The 21,465-nt window shown below is 40.2% G+C and overlaps 1 protein-coding gene across 9 annotated transcripts in view; it reads left to right on the top strand.

The window, feature by feature from the left end:
• The window catches only part of LOC134208673 (uncharacterized), a 111,462-nt gene that overhangs the window by 85,853 nt on the left and 4,144 nt on the right, over positions 1-21,465 (top strand). For all 9 annotated transcript variants that reach the window (XM_062684461.1, XM_062684462.1, XM_062684459.1 and 6 more), the window contains exons 6-8: positions 3,070-3,218; positions 3,445-3,640; positions 3,722-4,519. In XM_062684461.1, coding sequence (XP_062540445.1) covers positions 3,070-3,218; positions 3,445-3,640; positions 3,722-4,519 — 1,143 coding nt within the window. The remainder of the gene's footprint in view (positions 1-3,069; positions 3,219-3,444; positions 3,641-3,721; positions 4,520-21,465) is intronic.

The following is a 21,465-nucleotide window of genomic DNA, read 5'->3' as shown; positions in this document are numbered from 1 at the left end:
CACAAAGTTCTCAATTGAACAAATTCTAAACTGTTTAGTTTTAGACTAAAGAAACTGAAAATTGTTCAAATTAGTTTCAGGTATTTCTATTCCATTCTAGGCATGGTAAGGCGGCTGCTCTTTTTCTCACATATTCAAGAAGCCTACCGTGCGATGCGTTTAAAATGCAAATTGATGCAAGGCATTTGCATTCTTTTTCGTAATCCGTTTCTCAAAATTCCGATGATTCTGATATTTTTGACACCTGTATTACTGTGTTTTATTCCAAAACTCAAAGGAAAATATTTCAGAATCAAAAGCAGAAACGCAAACGTGTCCAATGTTTTGTTATAGAAAGGACATCTAATGTATTATTGTTTGTTAAACTAGAATTTCTCCAGCATTTTTTTTTTTTTCAAAATATTTAAAAAGGAGGACATTTCAGCGCAAAAGGACGACATCTAATTTTCAATGAAAAGGAGGACATGTCCTCCTTTAGGATACCATATGGTCACCCTAATCAAACATTATAATTTTCAACTTTATAAGATACTATCAGATTTCTTCTTATTTAATTGCCTTTTTCAACCCGGTTTCAGAAGTCCCTGAGAATCCTGAATAGTAGTCAAAACTAAAACCAACACTTATAACATGTGGATGTGAAATAATGAAAAAAATATTCTTTGTTTGCTCTATAGATTACTAGATTACATATCTCTGCTATATACCCACCCATGGATCTTTGGACCAACCCATACTCGGTTTGATAATTACAAGACCTATAAGTAATGAAACTGTTTTATTTATTATAGAGTAAACATTGATTTTGGCGCCCCCCTGAAGGCTGGCGTCCTTGGCGGGGGCCAACCTGGCCAACCACACGCTACGGCGCTGAAGCTAGGACATGATATAACAATTCAATTGAGACGGCCTTGTTACTTTTCAGTCGGTAGCTCTGAAAAGGTGATCGCCAGTGTAGCCTAATTAATTTGACACAGATCTTCCAAATACAGGTCGGGCTCGATTATCCGGATTATCGATTTTATTTTCACTCCGGATAATCAAATCCTCCAGATAATCGAATCACCATAAAAAATTGAATCTGCAATTAAAAAACCTATGTTTTATTTCACTTGCAGCGGTGTAGTCAAAAATCATTTAGAAAAAAAAAACCAGAATAATCTACCTGCGGTGACTTTCTGGTGTATTATGGAAAAATAGTATTTTTGCCATAACTTTTGAGTCCATAGTCAGATCCAGCCTACTTTCAATATGAAATGATAAGAAATGATTTCCATTTGAATGCAACTTGTTGGTTGAGAATACGTGCAAAAAAATGGCTGGACTATTTAGGCGCATTTTGTACAAAAAATAGTATTTTGGCCATTACTTATTTTATGCCAACAACTCGAACGCAGACCTTTTCGATTATTGCTAAATATTAATTGTTGAAAGCAGCAGCACGTCCAAAATAACAACAAACTGCCTTACGGTAAACGCACCGTACCGGCACGATTGTGACAGAAAATCGGTACGATTTTGAAACAATTGAATAATCTGGATCTGAAGGATCTAGAGAATGTGAGAAAATTATAGATTTCCATTATGTACGGAATCAAAAATATCTGAAGGTAGAAGTTTAGGTCGTGACAGTGATCTCAATCGGAAAGATATGACGTTCCAGAGTCAGAAATAAATGAGAGAATGTCTCAAATCTGGAGCATTCTTAAATCTGCAAATATCTAACAATCTACTAAATCAGGAAAACTTCTGAAACGTCACCATCTCTGTTTCATTGCTTTCAAACAAATGATTGTTTAAACTGAATACTTTCAAAAGACAACGGAAAACGGACAATACTCAGTAGTCCAGTGAGGATTATTTCGCTTATCGAAGAGTTTCTACAACTAGAAGAGCAGAAATCGAACAAGCGAACACAAATCAGTTAATTTAAATAAAAATATAGATCTACAAATTATTCTACTTCACTGAACAATAATATTTAAATTAACAAATTGAAAGCTAAATGCGTTTCTGTTGAAGATACAGAATTGTATTACGTAGTGAGATTTAGTGAAAGAATTTATATGTATAAAATATATATTAAGTAGAATTTGAATAATTTTATTCAGCGGCGCAGCCGATTTTTTTTTTATTTTATGAAAATTGGAATTATTAAAAATTAATTTCGAAATTCCGCGAAATTTCGTTTAATTTCGTTAAAAGAAAGATTTTTCAGTCGAAATTTTTGAAATTTAACGATACGGAACGAAATCAGAAAAACAGATTTCGCCATACTCAAATTCCGCGGAATTCCGCGAAATTTCGTTTCGAATGCCCTAAAACGAAATTTTTCGAAATACCGCATATGCTTATGTTTTACACAGCTGTGCGAAAAAAATATGGTCCGCATAACATGAGCGAGAACAATGCGTTTTACCAACACTTCTCGGTGGGTGATGCCTATCCGGTTTATTTATTTTTTCGCATTTCTATAAGCTAAGACGGTATAATGCGCTCTACCAGTTTTGATGAAATTTTCAATTTTTGTTTGCTCAACATTCTGGAGCGACGCTAGAATACTGTCCGCAAAACTAGACACATTTTTTGGTTGAGTTCATCGAAAAGTGCTGTAATGTGACATGCCGTACAGGTCGTTTCAAATTCAATTAAAACCAGTAAATCAAATCAAAATTCCGACAAACGTTATGAGATCAAAAGATTACATTGATAGCTTATCATCATTATCAGATTCTTATTAGCCTTGTTCAAGAATAAATAAAAACGAGTAAATTTTAAACTTTCTAACCAGTAAACTCATGTGAAAATTATTTTTAAGAAATTCGTAAATACTGCAGAAGCAAGCAAAGTTTGGCACAATTATTGAAGATTAAAAATGTAGTATAAATCAAAACATATTTTTAGACAACAAACTTCATTATAATAAAACTCATTTATGTTGTCCTACCGAACACTCAGAAAATCAACAACCTTCCTACTTAATTTCTATTTGAAACTCATCCAACTGGCACACAACCGTTCAACATTCGTTTTCATGCTATTTTCTCTCCACTTTTCATCCAATTGCAGTCAGCTGCTGAACCAAACGGAAATCATTTATTCGGTGTTTGTCGGCGGACAACCGGTGCTGGCCACCACGGCAGCTGAAGATATGAAACTTATGTCCCAGGAGGAGGCCGAACACGTGATGGAAACCCTGGTCTATCTGAAAGCGGACCGTACGTACATACCTACTACTAGTGCAAATGGAGAGGACATGCATCTCTTCAAGGATTCAGGTTTTTTTCCCCAGTCTGCTTCCACGAATGTGACTGGCTGTCAATCGTCTCATCATTCTCGACTTTGACCGAATGCCAACAGATACGGAGTTCACAGAAGCAGATGGAAAATTTAAACCGATTGTTTGCTTATTTGCGTTTTTTCTTCTATTTCTCTGTTCGGTAGCATACCTCAAGGAACCGCAGGCTACGCCACTGATCCCGTCCACCTACAACGGAAACTCGAATGTGATTGCTCTCATCGGACAGAACCCGACACTTTTTGTCGTGTCATGCGTAGCCACTGCACTCTTCCTGGTGCTGTTGATTGGCATCTTCCTGGTCACTCGGGGCAAGAGGAAACACATTACCGAACTGAAGAAGTGAGTTTTAGCTAGAAAAGTGCGTTTGACTTTTCGAGAATTGAATCATTTTCCATTTTGTTCTTCTTTATACGTGAGCAGATTGGAGTCAACCCAGGCTCTGGTGATGCCTGGAAGCAGCGGTGGGGACGATCTGAACACTGTCAAGTCTGAAAGTGGAAGCAGTCATCACTCACCTTTTCATCGAGACCCATCGACGGTCAGTGTCATTGGATCCGTTCCGACGGGGAAGCCATCCCCGACTATTCACTTCCCACTGCCACCGATGTCACGCCCGACGTCGTCCTCGAGTTATTCGTCCGATTCGTCCGTTTACTATCCGAAACGGAAACTCAAGCATCACACTCAAGATTTGCTGGACGAACGAGCGGTAACCCTAACCAACAAGCTGCAGAAGCAATTTGGATCTTTAGCCGTCGCTGAAAATATCTACGCTTCGGTTCAGAAACCAAAGAAGGAGCACACGCATAAGCGTCGTCGAAAGTATCTCGGGTCTGAAAATCGAGTTGGATCGTATGAGGGCGCCGGTGCCATGCTGCATGCACCGGGAAGTCCCATCACAACCACCACGACCACGAACAGTGCCAGTGGCTCTAGTGAGCAGTCGTACGATACGCGACCTGCTAAGCTAACTCCACCTTATCAACACAACGAAACGTTCAATACGGATGTCATTATGAAACACTATCTGAAGAAGAAGACAAGCTCGTCAGCGGCAGCGATGGGCCACTACAATGCCGGATTCACGATGGAACATGTTCCGATCGAAGCGTTCAACAAGGACAAAATCCGCTATCTGGAGAAATGCGGTAGAGCTTCGGTGGACACGGGTAGCATCGGGTCATATCTTAGTATGGCTTCGGTCAAGAGTTTTCCAAGGTGTGTGGTTTATGTTGCGGATTTCATGAATATGCATACTTTTCTAAAACTTCTTAACTTTGGTTAATATTCAACGTTTAATTGGGGTTGGCCTTTTTCCCGACACATATCCCAACATATTCAAGATTTTAACTGGTCTGGACTTAATTATGGTTTTTTAGTTAGACCGCCTTAAAACCAGAAATGTTTCTTGGGATTACAAAGACTTCAAAGTTAATTATTGAAGCTTTTTGGCATTTATTTACTTGATAATCACTACTTGATTAAATCACCTTGGGAGATAAGGAGGACGAATGTCCTTACAATCAAATGAATAAATTAGTTTCTTTTTTCAATTCAAATGCAATGAAAATCCAATCCCAATCCAAATCCAATTAAAATCCAATCCAAATCCAATCCAAATCCAATCCAAATCCAATCCAAATCCAATCCAAATCCAATCCAAATCCAATCCAAATCCAATCCAAATCCAACCAAATCCAATCCAAATCCAATCCAAATCCAATCCAAATCCAATCCAAATCCAATCCAAACCAATCCAAACCAATCCAAACCAATCCAAACCAATCCAAATCCAACCAAACCAATCCAAACCAATCCAAACCAACCAAACCAATCCAAACCAATCCAAACCAATCCAAACCAATCCAAACCAATCCAAACCAACCAAACCAATCCAAATCCAATCCAAACCAATCCAAACCAACCAAACCAATCCAAACCAATCCAAACCAATCCAACCAATCCAAACCAACCAATCCAAACCAATCCAAACCAACCAAACCAATCCAAACCAATCCAAACCAATCCAAACCAATCCAAACCAATCCAAACCAATCCAAACCAACCAAACCAATCCAAACCAATCCAAACCAATCCAAACCAATCCAAACCAACCAAACCAATCCAAACCTAACCAAACCAATCCAAACCAACCAAACCAATCCAAACCAATCCAAACCAATCCAAACCAATCCAAACCAATCCAAACCAACCAAACCAATCCAAACCAATCCAAACCAACCAAACCAATCCAAACCAATCCAAACCAACCAAACCAATCCAAACCAATCCAAACCAATCCAATCCAAACCAATCCAACCAATCCAAATCCAATCCAAACCAATCCAAACCAATCCCAAACCAATCCAAACCAATCCAAACCAATCCAAACCAATCCAAACCAATCCAAACCAACCAAACCAATCCAAACCAATCCAAACCAATCCAAACCAATCCAAACCAATCCAAACCAATCCAAACCAATCCAAACCAACCAAACCAATCCAAACCAACCAAACCAATCCAAACCAATCCAAACCAATCCAAACCAATCCAAACCAATCCAAATCCAATCCAAACCAATCCAACCAATCCAATCCAAACCAATCCAAACCAATCCAAACCAATCCAAACCAATCCAAACCAACCAAACCAACCAAACCAATCCAAACCAATCCAAACCAATCCAAACCAATCCAAACCAATCCAAACCAATCCAAACCAATCCAAACCAACCAAACCAATCCAAACCAACCAAACCAATCCAAACCAATCCAAACCAATCCAAACCAATCCAAACCAATCCAAACCAATCCAAACCAATCCAAACCAATCCAAACCAATCCAAACCAATCCAAACCAATCCAAACCAATCCAAACCAATCCAAACCAAACCAATCCAAACCAACCAAACCAATCCAAACCAATCCAAACCAACCAAACCAATCCAAACCAACCAAACCAATCCAAACCAACCAAACCAATCCAAACCAACCAAACCAATCCAAACCAATCCAAACCAACCAAACCAATCCAAACCAATCCAAACCAATCCAAACCAATCCAAACCAATCAAACCAATCCAAACCAATCCAAACCAATCCAAACCAATCCAAACCAATCCCAAACCAACCAAACCAATCCAAACCAATCCAAACCAATCCAAACCAATCCAAACCAATCCAAACCAATCCAAACCAACCAAACCAATCCAAACCAATCCAAACCAATCCAAACCAATCCAAACCAACCAAACCAATCCAAACCAACCAAACCAATCCAAACCAATCCAAACCAACCAAACCAATCCAAACCAATCCAAACCAATCCAAACCAATCCAAACCAATCCAAACCAATCCAAACCAATCCAAACCAATCCAAACCAACCAAACCAATCCAAACCAATCCAAACCAATCCAAACCAATCCAAACCAATCCAAACCAATCCAAACCAATCCAAACCAATCCAACCAATCCAACCAACCAATCCAAACCAATCCAAACCAATCCAAACCAACCAAACCAATCCAACCAATCCAACCAATCCAAACCAATCCAAACCAATCCAACCAATCCAAACCAATCCAAACCCAATCCAAACCAACCAAACCAATCCAAACCAATCCAAACCAATCCAAACCAATCCAAACCAATCCAAACCAATCCAAACCAATCCAAAAATCCAAACCAATCCAAACCAATCCAAACCAAACCAATCCAAACCAATCCAAACCAATCCAAACCAATCCAAACCAATCCAAACCAACCAAACCAACCAAACCAATCCAAACCAATCCAAACCAATCCAAACCAATCCAAACCAATCCAACCAAACCAATCCAAACCAAATCCAATCCAAACCAATCCAAACCAATCCAAACCAACCAAATCCAATCCAAACCAATCCAAACCAATCCAAACCAACCAAACCAATCCAAACCAATCCAAACCAATCCAAACCAATCCAAACCAATCCAAACCAATCCAAACCAATCCAAATCCAACCAAACCAATCCAAACCAATCCAAACCAATCCAAACCAATCCAAACCAATCCAAACCAATCCAAACCAACCAAACCAATCCAAACCAATCCAAACCAATCCAACCAATCCAAACCAATCCAAATCCAACCAAACCAATCCAAACCAATCCAAACCAACCAAACCAATCCAAACCAATCCAAACCAATCCAAACCAATCCAAACCAACCAAACCAATCCAAATCCAAATCCCAAACCAATCCAAACCAATCCAAACCAATCCAAACCAATCCAAACCAATCCAAACCAACCAAACCAATCCAAACCAATCCAAACCAATCCAAACCAACCCAAACCAATCCAAACCAACCAAACCAATCCAAACCAATCCAAACCAATCCAAACCAATCCAAACCAATCCAAACCAATCCAAACCAAACCAATCCAAACCAATCCAAACCAATCCAACCAACCAAACCAATCCAAACCAATCCAAACCAAACCAACCAATCCAAACCAACCAATCCAAACCAACCAAACCAATCCAAACCAATCCAAACCAATCCAAACCAATCCAAACCAATCCAACCAATCCAAACCAATCCAAACCAATCCAAACCAACCAAACCAACCAAACCAATCCAAACCAACCAAATCCAACCAAACCAATCCAAACCAACCCAAACCAATCCAAACCAATCCAAACCAATCCAAACCAATCCAAACCAACCAAACCAATCCAAACCAACCAAACCAATCCAAACCAACCAAACCAATCCAAACCAATCCAAACCAACCAAACCAATCCAAACCAACCAAACCAATCCAATCCAAACCAAACCAAACCCAATCCAAACCAATCCAAACCAATCCAAACCAATCCAAACCAATCCCAAACCAATCCAAACCAACCAAACCAATCCAAACCAATCCAAACCAATCCAAACCAATCCAAACCAATCCAAACCAATCCAACCAATCCAAACCAATCCAAACCAATCCAACCAATCCAAACCAACCAAACCAACCAAACCAATCCCAACCAATCCAAACCAATCCAAACCAATCCAAACCAACCAAACCAATCCAACCAATCCAAACCAAATCCAAAACCAATCCAAACCAATCCAAACCAAACCAAACCCAACCAATCCAAACCAATCCAAACCAATCCAAACCAATCCAAACCAACCAAACCAATCCAAACCAATCCAAACCAATCCAAACCAATCCAAACCAATCCAAACCAACCAAACCAATCCAAACCAATCCAAACCAATCCAAACCAATCCAACCAATCCAAACCAACCAAACCAATCCAAACCAATCCAAACCAATCCAAACCAACCAAACCAATCCAAACCAATCCAAACCAATCCAAACCAACCAAACCAATCCAAACCAACCAAACCAATCCAAACCAATCCAAACCAATCCAAACCAATCCAAACCAATCCAAACCAACCAAACCAATCCAAACCAATCCAAACCAATCCAAACCAATCCAAACCAACCAAACCAATCCAAACCAATCCAAACCAATCCAAACCAATCCCAAACCAATCCCAAACCAATCCAAACCAATCCAAACCCAATCCAAACCAACCAAACCAACCAAACCAATCCAAACCAATCCAACCAACCAAACCAATCCAACCAATCCAAACCAATCCAAACCAATCCAAACCAATCCAAACCAACCCAAACCAACCAAACCAATCCAAACCAATCCAAACCAACCAAACCAACCAAACCAACCAAACCAACCAAACCAACCCAAACCAACCAAACCAATCCAAACCAATCCAAACCAATCCAAACCAATCCAAACCAACCAAACCAATCCAAACCAATCCAAACCAATCCAAACCAATCCAAACCAATCCAACCAACCCAAACCAATCCAAACCAATCCAAACCAATCCAAACCAATCCAAACCAACCAAACCAATCCAAACCAATCCAAACCAACCAAACCAATCCAAATCCAAACCAACCAAACCAATCCAACCAATCCAAACCAACCAACCAATCCAAACCAATCCAAACCAATCCAAACCAATCCAAATCCAATCCAAACCAATCCAACCAATCCAAATCCAATCCAAATGAGGCATTCCACGGGGGCATGTCAGTCGATCCTGAGCGACCATTTTGAAAATATTTGAAACTCTGCACAGTTTTTCAATTTCATCTAAATCGTCATTTTTCGATATCAAATCTTCATATTGAGTCACGACTAACTTTTCAAAAGGGTGTATGTGAAAATGGTTCAAAATATTTAAAAAGCTGCACAGAAAAACGGAATGTTCGATTGTTATGATTTTTTCAGCAAAGTTAGACAACTAAATGGTGATTCTTAAGAAAATGTGCACAGTAAAAAAAATTTTTTTGCCTTTAAAAATATCATTTTGTCACAAAAACTCAAATATCTCAAAACCCTATCTTTTTTCGAACGTAATTTTTTAGGGAAAACGGTCCATTATATTAGCTATCTACCATAAAATTTGGTGATGGTAAACTAATAAACAAAAAAGTTATGACATTTCAAACATTTCACAATTTTCACATTTAGTAAAAAAATTTGTTTTTCTGTGTAAGTTATTTCGAGAATTGCAGTTTGATGCAGATTTTATTGTTAAGGGACGTGATTTAAACAAGTTGTTTTCATGATATTTTGATTTAATTATTCATAGCATCTATAAGACACGATCCAGTGTTGTGATCAAAAGTATTGATAGTGTCATAATTTTCATTGCACGTGACTGGCGAAAAATTCTTTTAATAGTGTTGAAACCTGTTGATAATAACGTTGATAGAAACATATCAGAAATGTTATTTTTAAGACAAAAGCTGCAAAATCAAAGATTTATATACACGTGTACGTCTATAGTTTACCTGCAAAAAATATACCTCTTAGAGAATAGACTTTATGATCGGGAGGAAACGGGTATCTTCAACAACAACAAATGCATGATAGGTACATACCATGACAATGTTTCACGAAAAGCAAAAAATTACTACTACTAAGGTTGTTAAAAGATCTTATAGTAATTTTTTCTTTCAGTCACAAATGACACCAAACTAGTCAGTAAAAACTTAAAAAGTGATTTTGTTTATTGAAATATTACGAACAACATGAGTAGCCGCTTTCTCAACTGTTGTAGGCCGTTTGATGGAAAAAAGTGTTCAAAAGAGTTACGAAATCTCACCGAAAGCACCATAGATAAACTGAAAGCGACTGGTTATGCTCCAATGTCCACATTGAATACAAATTTACGCATTTGCACGTCCTGCCGTCTAAACGTTGACAAAAGAGCAATCTGTATATCATCGGTTGAGCAGAGCGCAGGAAGTTCGAAAACGACAGCAACTGAGGAATTGCCAGATGTATCGACAACAACTGAGGAATTACCAGAAGTATTAAGTGCTGAGAGCCTTGCCACCGTACCATCAGCGAAATCTGTTTCAACAAATCAATCGGAAGATGAGTGTATCCAAAAGGTCAACATCGAACGCTTTAACGAGGGCATAGCTGGATAAAAAGTGACTCTGATTAAATGGAGTAAGATGGACTACGTTTATTACCCGGAGAAAAAATACCGTGAAATAAACGAAGCTGTACGAAGAAACCTCTTCAAATTAGGACCTGATGATGTGGAAAATACAGACTACGATGAGGTAATTATAAATATGAAGGAAAGGTTCTCGAATGCAGCCACGACAAGGAAAGAAAAATTATTGATTTTGTCGATGCTGCCAAGTTCGTGGTCTATTCAGGATGCCATTGATGAGTTCAAAACCAATAGAAATACAGTAAAGAGGCAAAACAATTGAAGAATAACTGTCTTTCAACCAAAAATACTAGGTCTAGTACTGCATTAACAGATGAGACAAAAGAAATAGTAGTTCAATATTTTGAAGATGATGAAGTAAGTCGAGCTATGCCTGGTCAAAAGATTATGTATCAGTAAAAAGATGGAAAGCGTCGACAATCCAAAAACGATTAATGATGACGACTTTGAAAGAAGCGTACACACGCTTCAAGGAAATTCACGATAATATTAAAATAGGTTTTCCTCATTTGCAAGCCTTCGGCCAAGGCAATGTAAAGCTTCTTTCCAATTCAGGAACACATAATGTGTGTGTGTGCACAACCCATGAGAATATCAATCTTATTTTACATAGTTTGAAAAGAATCAATTTAACAAAGGATATTAAAATGTTAACTGGTAGTCTTTTGTGTGAAAATACAACATCAAATTGCTATCTACGATCTTGTTCGGATTGTCCAGATTCTTCATCATTGGAAAAATACTTTATTCGCTGAGTTTGAAGAAAATATATTGATCAGTTATCATTTGAGCAATGGGTGACCACGGATAGGTGTGACATAGAAACTATTGTAAAACCTGTAGATGAGTTTGTGTCATATTTTTGCTTGAAATTAGAAAGTTTAATCCCTCACGATTTCATTAAAACAGAACAATCCAGCTTTTTAAAAATACGAAAATACATTACAAAATGGTGAATTTTTAGTCATTTGTGATTTTTCTGAAAATTACAGCTTTGTATTGCAAGATGAAGTGCAGTCCCATCACTGGAACGTACAACAAGCTACAATTCATCCATTCGTTATTTATTTTAATGGAAGTACGCAAATTGAACACTTAAGTTTTATTATAATTTCCGAAGATTTAAGACACGATTCAGTATCCTTAAACTTGTTCATTGAAAAAATGATTAACTTTTACGCGTTGATAAGCATAAAGAAGTCAAAAAGATATATTTCATGTCTGATGGAGCAGCGTCGCAGTACAAAATCGTAAGAATTTTTCGAGCCTATGTCAATTTAAATCAATGTACGGAATTGATGCAGAATGGCATTTTTTGCTACATCACATGGCAAAGGTCCTTGTGATGCTATTGGAGGAACAATAAAGCGCATGGCCACAAGAGCAAGTTTAGCCAAAGAACGTGAGCATCCAATTAAAACTGCGAAAGAACTTTTTGATTGGGCAAATCGTAGAAAAGAAAAAGATTTAACCAAATTATCATTTTGTTTTACTACTACTGAAGAGTACGAAATAAAGGCTTCAGAGCTCAGCGAGCAATTTAATAACGCGAAAACGATCCAAGGAACCCAAAAATTTCACTCTTTCATTCCATTGTCGGAAAATAAAATTAAAGCAAAACTATACTCAATATAATAATAATAATAAAAATAAATAAAAAATAAGTATTAATAAACTGTTTTCATGATATCATAACCCATACCAAAATTCAAACCCAAAACACTTAGAGTTTCTATAACAACATTGTGTAACTGCCACATTTAATTTAATACTTAGGATAATATTAATTCATTTTTATTTATTTATACATATAATATTTATACATATAATATACATAATATCGATGAATACATAAATATGGAATATCATACAAACAAATTGTTTAACTCACGCAAGGCCCTTAACAATAAAATCAGCATCAAACTGCGATTCTTGAAAAAAAAAATACACGGAAATTTTTTTTTGTTTACTATATGTGAAAATTGTGAAATGTTTGAAATGTCATAACTTTTTTTTTTATTAGTTTACCATCACCAAATTTTTATGGTAGATAGCTAATATAATGGACCGTTTTCCCTAAAAAAATTACGTTCGAAAAAAGATAGGGTTTTGAGATATTTGAGTTTTGTGACAAAATGATATTTTTAAAGGCAAAAAAATTTTTTTTTACTGTGCACATTTTCTTAAGAATCACCATTTAGTTGTCTAACTTTGCTGAAAAAATCATAACAATCGAACATTCCGTTTTTGCTGAAGATCCGAGTGTGCCATAATTGTAAACGCACGTAATTTTGTTTTCGCGTCGGTTTATCTCGTTTTCGGCATTTTGCAAGATTCGGCGGGTGGTAAATCGGGCTACGCCACCCAGCCGATTATGTGTTCTATTGATGATGTTTTTTCTATTGTTTTAAGTGTATATCGGCATGAAATCTGAAGCACGTGTGTAGGTTTTATATACAAATGATGCACTAGCAAATTCAAAGTGCTGTTCCAGTAGGCTTCGAACTGCAAAACGAAATATTAATTTGGTAAGCGTGCTTCATGTTGTTTTTCCTTTGTAGGCTCTATTTTAAAGAGGTGGTGGGATCGAAAGGGGTCATAGGACGGGCTTGTGCTGTTCCGTTCGGTTCCACCCCCTTTATTGTACCTTTGGCGGGTGCGTGTTTCGGCCTCGGTTATGGGGCCGTCTTCAGTGTCTCGTGCTTGACCCGACTTCAAGTAGGTACGAAATCGAGTTGAGTGCGGGACGCTGGAGGCGGCCTTGCTGTTGGGGTCGGGGTGCGTATCTGTCGAGGGTGCAGTGGGGTGGTGGAGTTGGATGGAGTAGTGCAGGCTCTTCTTATGACAAATAAATACATTCCACTAAAATCTAAAAATAATTTTCGTATCGAGAGAGGTATTCTTTCTGTTTACTTTTTTTACTTCTACCACAACTAAAGTCTTTTCTCACAACACGCCAATAAATCCCATACTGCCCATGATTTCATAGTTGACGTATCAACCATTCAAAATTTCAGCGAACAAAATTTATTACGCGTTTACTAGGATAATTCAACTGCTGCAACATCGTTACGTTGCTTGTTCCAAGGCTCATTTAAGTGCTTACGGGTTGAAATATTTTAAATTTGCGATTTTCATCCTAAGTTATTCGAAATACATGCGAAAGTGCAATTGTTGTTACGTCAACTATGGAATCATGGGCAGCATAACCTTTCAATTCTTCGATTAGTAGGTACAGTTGGGATAAAGTGCCTAATAGTGGACCCTCCAGCCATTTTTGCATTATTACAGCACAATGTAAACATTTTGTTATAAAATTCCATCGGTTGAACCTACATTACAGTCCTATGATATGATTACATGGATTGGAAATGCTATGGAAAGTAAAATTAGATGACTTTTACAATTCTATAAAAATAAACACGAGAGTGCCCATTATATGAATATTTTGGAGATCCATAATAAGGAAGGAGAACGTCCCGAAACGGAACATAAAAATCAAATGAAGTGTCGACTATAGGAAGCAATTTCTTATCATGGACTCCCAGGGGGTCTACTATAGGGCGAACTCAGTCAGACTTTAAAATGTTAATTTCGAAGAATAACGTCGAGTATTTGAGTATTTTATGTATGTATCGTGAAGAGGAGAGTCAGAGCTTGATAAAGATATCACAAAAAATTAATATTTTGAAAATTTCCACTCATTATGCCAGGAAGAGCAAAATTTTGCTACTGTGGGGTCCACACGTAAAAAAATAACCTTATATGTTTTGGCAAAAAACCATTCGAAAATACTTATACTCTTTATTATGCCACCTAATGAATGATCCCATACCAAAAAGCTAATAACATTCATAAGTTAATGAAAAGTATAAGTTTCGGAATGTATGTGACTAATGCGATGTATAAGTTTTTTCTTATAGGGTAAATGATATATTTTGGACATGTACATATTTTGGACAAGCCTGAGCTTCTCCGATCAATTTTAGATAATGTGTAGGAAGATTTTTATCGAGAGTATGATCATTGCATACTTTTACCTCAACTCTAGCGGCTCCTGATGAGAATTCACAAATAAACTATTATTTATCTTTAAAATTATCTAAATTGTAAAGCTATCTACCAAAGTGCCTGCTGGACGCCAGTATGCAGGAGAACATGCATTATAGGACTCTTCGTAAAATGCACCTGAAACACGTTTAAATTGGTTCAAACGGCAATCTTGAGGTCCTGCGGCCAAAGTTTGATTGTAATTGAGATACTAACATATTCCAATCGCTTAACATGAACTTGAGACGGATGAAAAAGGAGTGACCAAAATGAAGTTATGTTTTTATTCATCAGACATTTATTGGTCACCTCATGTACAGTACATGGATGAACCATTAATTGCCAACTTTCAGGCTGTTTTCGATGATATCGATAAGATTGCGAAACAATGTTAATTTCTGGTTTAATCTATGTCAGTTAAGCAAATACATGCACTTAAATGAATGTGGATACGTGCAGGTAAGTCATACCATTGAAAACTGTAGGTGGCCATTTTTAAAAATGACTCTGTCCAAAATATATGCATTTTCCATGTCGAAAAAGAAAATATTTCAGTTCGCAGTATATCACAGTTTACACCTAGAAAACGTAATTTACTCAAAAATTGGGAAATGGAGACACAAGACTAATCATAGGTTATGAATTTGGATGAACCTAGTGGTTTTCAATTGTTTTATACTATTCAATCTCGATATATTTTCTAATGAATGTCCTGCGCTTGTCCAAGATACATCATTTACCCTACATATCATTAAGAGCCTACTTTGGCAAAAAGGTATTAGAAATATTAATAATGAATAACATTAATTTTTTTTACGTGCACTATTGGGCATTTTACCCTAGATCAAAAGAAATCTTTTCTGTGGCTTTGAACAGTTAAGTGCTAGCAAGATCTGTAACACACACGTCATTTGGAATTGAGATAGTTGTAGATATTGATACATTCTATCAAAATTCATTCATTCGATGTTTTAAGGTTATCAATTCTTCAACAAATACACACAATAGAAATACTAAATCGCTTTTATATCGCTGCAAGAATTTTGTCAAATTTTTACTCAACAATGTCAAACAATTACACATTCATCTTAACCGATAATAATTATAGACCAAATAGAATACTGGAACATATTTATACCTTTTTTTCTACGCTATCTCTCTCAGGTTTCATTTTTTTACTGCTCCTTGAATTAAGCTCATGTACCCATATCAATCACCATAAAAAAAATGAATTAAAGCTCAAACTGTTTTGTTTTCCTCTAAATGGCTCTACACTTCAAGATTTTGGCCTGTTTTTCAACATATTAGTGTATGCATTGTCCTTGTCACATAAGATACATTTATGCCCAGAGTGTCGAGAATATTTTCCACTCGAAAACATGATAGACCGGGATCGATAATCGAACTTGTAATCTACGGAAAGGGATAACGCATTTTCTCGCAAGGCTTTTTGCATTTCAATAAAAAAAAAACGACACATATTGCGACGAAATCGCTCATTTTACAAATATGTATGATTGATATGGGAACATGTTATTATGTTAATGAACCCAATACTCTACATGTTTTATATATTATTTCATTTGATGTTTCTTCCTCTCCGCTTTACATTTCTTACGTAAGTAGTGTAAGCTGTAATCAAAGTATGATATCTATCATATGTTCTTGCAGTGCAAGAACAAGAAATGAGCTAATACTCGTTTCTATACTAAGTAAAACTGTATCTTAATAATTCTGTCCATGTTGTAGTAGTATCTGTATGTTTATTGTCCACAGTTTCATAGATCATATCACATACCAATGTGAATCCAGACCTATGTTACTTTAATCCTTACCCATCCTTACCAACAACGTCCAACTCCTGTGACATTCGTGGAGATGCAGAGGTGTTCTCGGTCTCTAGTAACAACGAATGTCACACACACATTCCTTCCCTTCCCCGATGACCATAAGGACGTGGCCGGCGCCGTTATTGACTCTTTGAATAACAGAACTCTCGCATTGTGCACATTGATGATGTGAAAACATTCCTAGCCTCCATCTATTGGTTCCTTGTGCAACTTCGATCGTTCTGGTCAATCACGGAGTAGCAACTACGAATTGTATGGTCATCCTGCTCATGCTCATGCTCATGCTCACAATCGAACATTCCGTTTTGCTGTGTAGCTTTTAAATATTTTTGAACCATTTTCACATACACCCTTTTGAAAAGTTAGTCGTGACTCAATATGAAGATTTGATATCGAAAATGACGATTTAGATGAAATTGAAAAACTGTGCAAAGTTTCAACTCAATAGAAAATCATGAATTAAAAATTTTCTTAAATTTTGATGCTGTTGCTTGGAATCGCTCAAATCCAATCCAAATCCAATCCAAATCCAATCCAAATCCAATCCAAATCCAATCCAAATCTAATCCAAATCCAATCAAATCCAATCCAAATTCAATCCAAATCCAATCCAAATCCAATCCAAATCCAATCCAAATCCAATCCAAATCCAATTCAAATCAATCCCAAGATCCAATCCCAAATCAATCCAAATCAATCCAAATCCAAATCAAATCAAGTCAAGTCAATCCAAATCCAGTCCAAATCCAATCCAGATCCAGTCCAAATCAGTCAAGATCCAGTCCAGGTCAGTCCAGATCCAGTCAGGTCAGTTAAGATCAATCAGATCAGTCAAGATCCAGTCCAGATCGTTAAAATCCAGTCCAGATCCCAGTCCAGATCAGTCAGATCCAGGTCCAGTCGGTTCCGGTCCAAGATCCAATCCAGTCAGATCCAAGGTCGGTCAAATCCAGTCAGGTCAGTCCAGATCCAGTCAAATCAGTCCAGATCCAGTCCAAGATTCAGTCCAGGTCCAGTCCAGGTCAGTCCAGATCCAGTCCAGATCCAGTCCAGGTCCAGTCCAGATCCGGTCAGGTCAGTCCAGATCAGTCCAGGTCAGTCCAGATCAGTCCAGTCGATCCAGATCCAGTCCAGATCCAGGTCCAAGATCAGATCTGGTCAAGTCCCGATCCAGTCCAGTCAATTCAGATCCAGATCCAGTCCAGGTCCAGTCCAGGTCAGTCCGATCCAGTCCAGATCAGTCCAGGTCAGTCCAGATCCAGTCAGATCCAGTCCAGATCCAGTCCAGGTCAGTCAGGTCAGTCCAGATCAGTCCAGGTCCAGTCCAGGTCAGTCCAGGTCAGTCCAGATCCAGTCGATCCAGTCAGATCCAGTCAGGTCAGTCCAGATCAGTCCAAAGTCAGTCAGATCCAGTCCAGGTCAGTCCAGGTCAGTCAGATCCAGTCAGATCCAGTCAGATCCAGTCCAGGTCAGTCCAGTCCAGTCAGATCCAGTCCAAGATCCAGTCCAGGTCAGTCCAGATCCAGTCCAGATCCAGTCCAGTCCAGTCCAGATCCAGTCCAGTCCAGTCCAGATCGGTCCAGATCAGTCAGGTCAGTCCAGATCAGTCCAGATCCAGTCCAGGTCAGTCCAGATCAGTCCAAGTCCAGTCCAGGTCAGTCAGAGTCAGTCCAGATCCAGTCCAGATCAGTCAGATCAGTCAGGTCAGTCAGTCCAGTCCAGATCCAGTCCAGATCCAGTCCAGGTCAGTCAGATCCAGGTCAGATCAGTCCAGATCCAGTCCAGGTCCAGTCGGTCCAAGATCCAGTCAAGATCAGTCCAGATCCAGTCCAGATCAGTCAGATCCAGTCAGATCCAGTCCAGGTCCAGTCCAGATCCAGTCCAGGTCAGTCAGATCCAGTCCAGGTCAGATCGGTCAGGTCAGTCCAGATCCAGTCAGATCCAGTCAGGTCGGTCAGATCAGTCCAAGATCCAGTCAGAGTCAGTCAGATCAGTCCAGATCGGTCCAGATCCAGTCCAGGTCCAGTCAGGTCAGTCCAGGTCAGGTCCAGATCCAGTCCAGATCCAGTCCAGATCGGTCAGGTCAGTCCAAGTCCAGTCAGGTCAGATCGATCCGGTCAGTCCAGATCCAGTCCAGGTCAGTCCAGATCAGTCAGAGTCGGTCCAGATCCAGTCCAGATCCAGTCCAGATCCAGTCAAGATCCAGTCAGGTCAGTCCAGGTCCAGTCCAAGGTCAGTCCAGATCCAGTCAAGATCAGGTCCAAGATCCAGTCCAGATCCAGTCCAGGTCAGTCAGGTCAGTCCAGATCCAGTCCAAGATCGGTCCAGATCAGGTCAGATCCAGATCCAGTCAGTCCAGATCAGGTCCAGATCCAGTTTCGGTCCAGATCAGTCCAGGTCAGTCAGTCAGATCCAGTCAGGTCGGTCCAGATCAGTCAGATCCAGTCCAGGTCCAGTCGAGTCAGTCAGGTCCAGTCAAGTCAGATCCAGTCGGTCAGTCGGTCAGATCCAGTCCAGGTCAGTCCAGGTCAGTCCAAGTCGGTCAGGTCAGTCGGTCCAGATCCAGTCCAGAGTCAGTCCAGGTCGGTCAAGTCGGTCAGTCCAAGGTCCAGTCCAGATCAGTCGATCCAGTCCAGATCCAGTCAAGTCCAGTCAGGTCCAGTCCAGATCCAGTCAGATCGAGTCAGATCAGTCCAGATCCAGTCAGATCAGTCCAGGTCAGTCAGATCCAGTCCAGATCAGTCCAGGTCGATCCAGATCCAGTCCAAGTCAGTCCAGGTCAGTCCAGATCCAGTCCAGATCGGTCAGGTCAGTCCAGATCAGTCAAGTCAGTCAGGTCAGTCCAAGATCCAGTCCAGGTCGGTCAGGTCCAGTCCAGATCGGTCGAGTCAGGTCAGGTCAAGTCCAGTCAGGTCAGTCAAGTCAGTCAGGTCCAGTCCAGATCCAGTCAGGTCCAGTCCAGATCAGTCCAGATCCAGTCCAGATCCCGGTCCAGGTCAGTCCAGATCCAGTCCAGGTCAGTCAGGTCAGTCCAGAGTCAATCCAGATCCAGTCCAGAGTCGGTCAGTCAGATCCAGTCAGATCCAGTCAGATCCAGTCCAGGTCAGTCAGGTCGGTCAAGTCCAGTCCAGGTCAGTCCAGTCAGATCGGTCCAGGTCAGTCGGTCAAGATCAGTCCAGATCAGTCAGGTCCAGTCCAGATCCAGTCCAGGTCCAGTCAGGTCAGTCCAGATCCAGTCAGATCAGTCAGGTCAGTCCAGATCGGTCAGATCCAGTCCAGGTCAGTCCAGATCGGTCAGGTCCAGTCAAGATCCAGTCCAGGTCAGTCCAGGTCCAGTCAGGTCAGTCAGATCCAGTCAGATCCAGGTCCAGTCAAGATCCAGTCCAGATCCAGTCCAGGTCAGTCCAGATCCAGGTCAAGTCCAGGTCCAGATCCAGTCCAGGTCAGTCCAGGTCAGTCCAAGTCCAGTCCAGATCAGTCCAGATTCCAGTCAGATCAGTCAGAGTCAGTCAGATCCAGTCCAGGTCAGGTCAGATCCAGTCCAGATCCAGTCCAGGTCAATCCAGATCAGTCCAGTCAGTCCAGTCCAGATCCAGTCCAGATCAGTCCAGGTCAGTCCAAGGTCCAGTCCAGATCCAGTCCAGGTCAGTCCAGGTCAGTCCAGTCGGTCCAGATCAGTCCAGGTCCAGTCAGATCAGTCCAGGTCAGTCCAGGTCCAGTCCAGGTCAGTCCAGATCAGTCAGATCCAGTCCAGGTCAGTCAGATCCAGTCCAGGTCCAGTCCAGGTCAGTCCAGATCCAGTCAAGTCAGTCCAGATCAGGTCAGTCCAGTCCAGTCCAGTCAGATCAGTCCAAGATCAGTCCAGATCCAGTCCAGTCCAGTCCAGATCCAGTCAGTCAAGTCGATCAGGTCAAGTCAGTCCAGTCAAGATCCAGTCCAAGATCCAGTCCAGGTCAGTCAGATCCAGTCCAGATCAGTCCAGATCCAGTCCAGGTCAGGTCAGGTCAGTCCAGATCCAGATCAGATCCAGTCAGATCCAGTCCAGATCCAGTCCAGATCCAGTCAGATCGAGTCCAGGTCAGTCAGGTCCAGTCCAGATCCAGTCCAGTCAAATCCAGTCCAGATCCGGTCAAGTCAGATCCAGTCAGATCCAGTCCAGATCGAGTCCAGATCAGTCCAGATCCAGTCCAAGGTCAGTCAGGTCAGTCCAGATCCAGTCCAGATCAGTCCAGATCAGTCCAGATCCAGTCAGATCCAGTCAGGTCCAGTCCAGGTCCAGTCCAGTCCAGTCAGGTCCAGTCCAGGTCCAGTCAAGATCCAGTCAAGTCAGTCAGATCCAGTCCAGTCCAGTCCAGGTCAGTCCAGATCCAGTCCAGATCCAGTCCAGGTCAGTCCAGATCGATCCAGGTCAGTCCAGGTCGGTCAGATCGGTCAGATCCAGTCCAGATCCAGTCAGATCCAGTCCAGGTCCAGTCAGATCCAGTCCAGATCAGTCCAGATCCAGTCCAGATCCGGTCCAGATCCAGTCCAGGTCAGTCCAGATCCAGTCCAGATCCAGTCAGATCCAGTCCAAGATCCAGTCCAGATCCAGTCCAGATCCAGTCAGATCCAGTCCAGGTCGGTCCAGATCCAGTCCAGGTCAGTCCAGGTCAGTCAGGTCAGTCAGATCCAGTCAGATCAGTCCAGATCCAGTCCAGATCCAGTCC

Source organism: Armigeres subalbatus, chromosome 2 (assembly GCF_024139115.2).
Source record: "Armigeres subalbatus isolate Guangzhou_Male chromosome 2, GZ_Asu_2, whole genome shotgun sequence".
Classification (NCBI taxonomy): domain Eukaryota; kingdom Metazoa; phylum Arthropoda; class Insecta; order Diptera; family Culicidae; genus Armigeres; species Armigeres subalbatus.
The sequence above is the reverse complement of the archived record's forward strand: the minus strand, read 5'-3'. Positions and strand labels throughout refer to the sequence as shown.